This window comes from Heterocephalus glaber, unplaced genomic scaffold, assembly GCF_053883595.1.
Source record: "Heterocephalus glaber isolate CG9 unplaced genomic scaffold, H.glaber_assembly_v1.0 deba00001547, whole genome shotgun sequence".
NCBI classification, from domain to species: Eukaryota; Metazoa; Chordata; class Mammalia; order Rodentia; family Bathyergidae; genus Heterocephalus; species Heterocephalus glaber.
In genome coordinates, this window is record NW_028258340.1 from 14,367,579 (window position 1) to 14,373,578 (window position 6,000).

At 32.3% G+C, this 6,000-nt stretch overlaps 1 protein-coding gene across 1 annotated transcript in view; it reads left to right on the top strand.

Moving 5' to 3' along the window:
- Tmem47 (transmembrane protein 47) overlaps window positions 1-5,327 on the top strand; it is a 29,044-nt gene extending 23,717 nt beyond the window's left edge. The window contains exon 3 of the mRNA XM_004850042.3: window positions 2,584-5,327. Coding sequence (XP_004850099.1) covers window positions 2,584-2,762 — 179 coding nt within the window. The 3' untranslated portion in view covers window positions 2,763-5,327. The remainder of the gene's footprint in view (window positions 1-2,583) is intronic.
- Window positions 5,328-6,000: the final 673 nt, after the last annotated feature.

The window sequence follows — 6,000 nt, forward strand, 5'->3', positions numbered from 1 at the left end:
GACTCACAACCAGAATACAGAAACCCAAGGAGAAAAGCCTTTTATATTTTAAACATGCTTTGAAACTTGGGAATTTTTTTTTGTAGGTCATATTTATCACTTAGTGGCTAGAAACAGATGAAATACGGGTTTTATCATATCCGCTCAGTTGAGTCCTAACAATGACCTCAAACTTGTTCTAAGACTTCTAAGCTAAAAATTATGTGATTTCTATTTTAGATGTCAAGGGATTTTCTTATTATGTGAGCCTATCTATCCATCCACTGTCAGAAGTAATATGGGAGTGTGGTGGCCAGATGCAGGCCAGGGAAAATATTGAGCTATATGGAAAAGACATTTGGAATACTTTTATTTGGTTCCAGATAGAGCCTTTGTTCCCTAGTCAGATTCTTATAAAAAGTGACAATTTTGAGGAGTCATGCCCTCACGAACTTGCTGTTGCTCATCAGTGTTATGTCAGAGATAGATAGATCATTGTTATGTAGACTATTACATATGTTAATCATATTGAAAATATGATCCTTTATAGGTGCTGAGAATAGATGAGAGTAGATCTTAATTAAAACAAAGTTCCAGTTACCATCCATCCAATTGCTCTTTTTAAAATGTTTAATAAATTATATCAACTGTATATGTGTATATTTTAACCATGTCACAGTTTGTTTTTCTACTCCTTAATTGCTCACAGTTTTGTTCTTGAACTTCAGGAGTTTACAGTATTTTTAAGATGAATTACATAATCATTTTAATGAAAAATATCAAGGATTGCTCTTTACTTTTTTGTAAAGGTCCAAAAAGCAAAAAATAATTTTGGCTTTGTGTTGCCACTGCTCAGCACTGCCATTGTAATGTGGACAAAACATAAATGAATAAGCATGGCTGTGTTCCAATAAAACATTTTGATTTCAAAACAAGCAGCAAGCAGATTTAGTAGTTTGCCAACAAGTTTTCCTAGTTCTTGAGGGTTGATGCATAATAGAGTAAGTTGCAGATCCATCCAATAAGTTCTTTCAATTAATTTAGATAAAATGCAAATTATATAATAATAGATCCAATAAGAGGATATCGATTTAACAAGTGATATCATTTCTCATTGTAAACCAGTGTCTCCCATATACAAATATCCACAGCATATATACCAGTGTAATTTTAGATGGTTAAAAAAAACCTTTCTCTTCCCTTCCTGAATGATTGGTTTGTTTTATTTTATTAAACATGACTCATTTGCTTTTCTCATTTAGTCCTGACTGGGAACCAAGATCTAACTGTAAACTAAGAAATAAATTCTGTGCTCTGTTGTAGTAGCCTAGGTTTTTCAGTACCATTATTTCTTATGCCTTCTTTGAGTTAATTATTTTTTGAAAGGTGGGAAATAAATATGTAAATATCTTCTGTTATGTCTAACAGAAAGAGTATAACTAGTTGTGGCAAATGACTCAATTTTATCCTTTTTTATGGCAGAGTAATACTCCATTGTGTATAAATACCACATTTAGCTGTTATGAATAGTGCTGCTATAAACATGGGTATGCATGTATTATTGTTATATGATGTCTTTAACTCTTCAAGGTAGATACCTAGAGGGGGGAATAGCTGGGTCAGATGGAATTTTTAGTTTTAATTCTTTAAGGAATCTCAACACTGATTTCCAGAGCCTCTATTTAAAGATGAAATGCATGGACTGGATGGGAAGAAAATGATGAAAATAGTTTTGAGTCAGAGTAATAGAAGCAGAAATATAACAGTACAACTCTATGTGGTCTGGGATGCAGTTCAATGATAAAGTGCTTATCTAACGTTCACAAGGGCCTGGATTTGATCCCACTCTGGTCAAAAACAACAACTTTCTGGTTATTGGGTTGAGTTAAATGGTTGGGATAGAATAATTACAACAGGAAAACATCTTGAATCACTGGTTGACCAGTTTAATCAGTAAAAGTGAATTTGAATTCCCCAGTTCCTCAGGCACACAAAGAACAGGGGTTTAAGTTTGCATTGATATCATTATCAGGGATCTCTTTAAAGATTTTGTGTAGTAGAACAATTTAACTTATACTATTAGTCATTATAGTGATAATTGTATATGTGTTTGGAAGTTGAGAATTACTACTTTGTATCTTTATATAAAGTGCACTAATTATTTCATCAAATACTGATTTGCTAATTATTAATAGGATAATTCTTACCATATTATGAAAGAATATTCAAACAGAAAATAACATTTCAAAGTATGCCATCTAAAATAAGCAATACTTTAAATTTTTTGGCTTTTAAGGGAAAAGAAAAAATATGAGAAAAGGAAAAAAAATGGAAACAGAGTCTTTGCAAATAGGGAAGGGTGGAGGGGGTGAAGGGAGGGCAGGGGAAGGAGAAAAAAATAAGAACGAAGATACATCATGTAAAGGTACAAGATCCCAATGATGAATGCAACTGTATTTTATACCTAAAATGTACCAATAAACTTAATGGAAAAACATTTCTTTGGCTTTTGATTAAAAAGTTATCCTTATTCATATGTATATGTTTACATTGTTTTACTTCCTGTACACAACATATTCTAATTTCGATTTGTTTTTATTTTAGTTGTTTTGCAGGTTTGCAGCCTGGTCCTTTACCCGATCAAGTTCATTGAAACTGTGAGCTTGAAAATTTACCATGAGTTCAACTGGGGTTATGGCCTGGCCTGGGGTGCAACTATATTTTCATTTGGGGGTGCCATCCTTTATTGCCTGAACCCGAAGAACTATGAAGACTACTACTAAAACCGAGTCTCAAAAGAAAAAGCAACCATCCAACAAAAGAATTGCATCTGCATCTTTTCTATTTTCTAAAACACTTGTGGAGCATTAAGTAGTTTGCTCATTTGATTTAATATCCTTTGCCTTTTGGCTGTCAATATTATAAACAGCTTTTACATTCATTTTAGGGACCTGCACAAATTAAGAGAGCTGATTAGACATAGGCAAATGCTTCAAACTTCCAATATGTTCATGTCATTTTTCTTGACAAGTGAAGGGTCTATATGACAGCAACTATTGTGAGAAACTAGTTGGAATGAAAATTGCCTGAATCTCATATTGCCTGCAGGGGAGCAGCTGGCATAAGCAGCATTTAGAAGTTCCTTTGCTCTGATAAGGATTCCATTGTTAAATCCTGGTTCACCTGCTTATCCCACTCAGTGACTACACTGGTTGTTGGTAATTGAGTGAGTTCTTGAAAAGTGAACTGCCCTTTGGCATCTTATGTGTATTGTGAATATAATTGGTTAATGATACACATTCCACTTTCAAGAATATTTTTTTAATGGGAGGCTATGCTTTGGCAATCAGCATCTCCCTTGAAAGGAAGTCAAGACCTGGAGACATGTGCTTTTCATTATATGGTTAGAAATTGTGCTTCAGACTCTTCTAGAAGAGGGGAAAACTGAGGATCTCTGCTTTCCCTGGGGCAATCAGAAAGAAGTATGCATGAGTTGCTTTTGTACCCTTTAAATCATTTACCAAACATTGCAGCAAACAACTGTGCATATGTAACAAACTTAAATATTTTTTGTAGAAGGTGAACTATTAGTATAAATGGTAATAAGTTGTTCCTTAACCCTGCACATACATTTACCAATTACGTATAAAATTAGTATTTGCTGTAGTGAAGTGGTTTGAACACTAACCTTGTACGCATTAAGAGGCTTAGATTGGTTCTCACACTCATTTACAATATAAAAGTACATATACCTTAAAGCTTTTGCTCTATGTTCTCTACTGTTTCACTGGAAAGTATTAATAGAATTGCCTAAGAAGAAAAAATGAAATGGTGTTAATATGAAAATTAACGATTCTTCTGTAAGCACTGTATTTCAAAAGAAAGTAGCAATTAGGATGATCACTTTGTGTAAAATTCATTAAAATAGAAGGCTGCTATTTTTTGCAAGTATTTTAAATGTCTTCATTTTAAAAAATAGCGTTAGATTTACATAAATGTCTAAACATCTTGGTAGAGGAATAGAATTCATTTGGTTATCACCTGGTCCTCTGGAGTTAACTGATGGGCTGATTTGTGCACACAATTATGATGGATTTTTGTTAAGGGAATCATTTACTCACTGTTCCAAGGGAAGAAAATATCAATAAGTTTGAAGCTAATCTCACACTGCAAACTTGTATTAATCCTGTTTAATATACAAATTTGGATAGTTTAATTATAAACCTATTTTTATATAAAATATACAATTCTAATATAAAAGTTATAAATAATTATTTTTGTTAGGAAAGACACTAAAACAGTATGTTCTGGTTTGACCCTCTTGCAGAAAGAAGCATTGGAAAAATAACTTAAAACATATCCATTTATTATTATATTATACAAACCATTGCAAGCAGGACAACATCAAGAATATTTAGTAATTTGCTTTACCTCCAAGAGCAGAGTTATGCTTTTAACTTGTCTTAAAAATGGTTGCCAAAAACAACAACCCCCACCCAAGGAAACTATTTTATTATTCAGATGCCAAAAAAAGCCACTTACATGGTGAATTTTCTACAGAATCAAAAAAATAAATATGAAATACCAGGCTTATTCTTATTTTAGTAACGATAGACAAACGTGTATCCTAGAGAGAAACCTTTATAAAACTCTATGATTCTATAAAGAATCATAAGAAGCTATGAATGGAAGTGTTCCAGAAAGATACTATTATTGTAGAATATTTGGAAGCAATCTTCCTGAGGAATAGTAAAATCTGGGGCAAACTCACTTGAAGTTAATTGCATATTTTCAGAACAGCATAAGAAATAAAATATTTGGATTTTGGTTACTAAACACACTGTTGTGAGAACATCTCTTTATTCCTAATAGTGGAAGAACAGTACATTGTTGCTGACATCAGTGAGACACCTTTCTTGGACCTAGTGGAGGATGCAATGTGCTGTTAGACCAACATCATGATCTTATCAAGTTTTCATTCTCTGTCAGTACGAAAGTATCGAGATGTCGAGGCACACATATCTGTAGTTTATTGAAAAGATTTCTTCTATAACTTTTCCCTTCCCAGTGAAGAGCCAGCCTTATGCTACATTTCCAGCATCACTAATATTTGGAAATGTTTCATTACTAACAAAGCTCAGTACAACAGGAAACTTGTTGTACATCCAAAATATTATTTTTGTCTATCAGAATAAACACAAGTGAAGTTTGACCTACATTAATATGTTTTTGCAGCTTTAGGTTTGTTTCATGTTTTCTTAAGCAAAATTGTTAACCACAACTCATTGTTTATTTTAGAGAGTATGAATATATATATATATATATATATATATATATATATATATATATATATATGGCATAGCATAAAAGTACTCAGCAGGGCTAGTTATTTGGATTTCTTGCACAAGTATTTAGCTTTTTGTAAGTTCAACATGTAAATTTTAAAAACATAAATATAGAGAGACCTATGTGTTTGAAATATAAATGATATATGTGGATTAGCATGTACCTGTATATTATTAAATTGTAATGAACTGATTGGTAAGTGACGTTTAATTGTATGGCTAGCAGTGTAATTTATTCAGACTGTATTTTTGTACAGAGCAGCACACACTAACCTATGCCTCTGTGTCCTCTTTAATGCCTAAAACTGTGCCTAGAAATTTCATCTGTCTTAAAAATAAAATATAATTCATGCTGTTTATGCTAATAATTTCTTTATTGCTATTCTATATTTATTACTTTTGAATATATGACATGTTTAGTACTTAAATATGAATTTATGGTATCCTGGTTACTTTTTTTAACAATCATCTGGGGGAAAGCTATTTATCACTCCAGTGACTCAGTTTGCAGTTTCATGATCAGTTCTTCATTTCATGATTTTTGTAGTTGACATGAAGTTATCTGTGTGGAAAAAAATAAAAATAAAAGTGGTTTCACTGATGTGATTTGACTTTGTGTCTTCTCTACTGTGTAAGTCTTCTCAGCCAAGACTTCTAAATTACATGTCTTCAATTG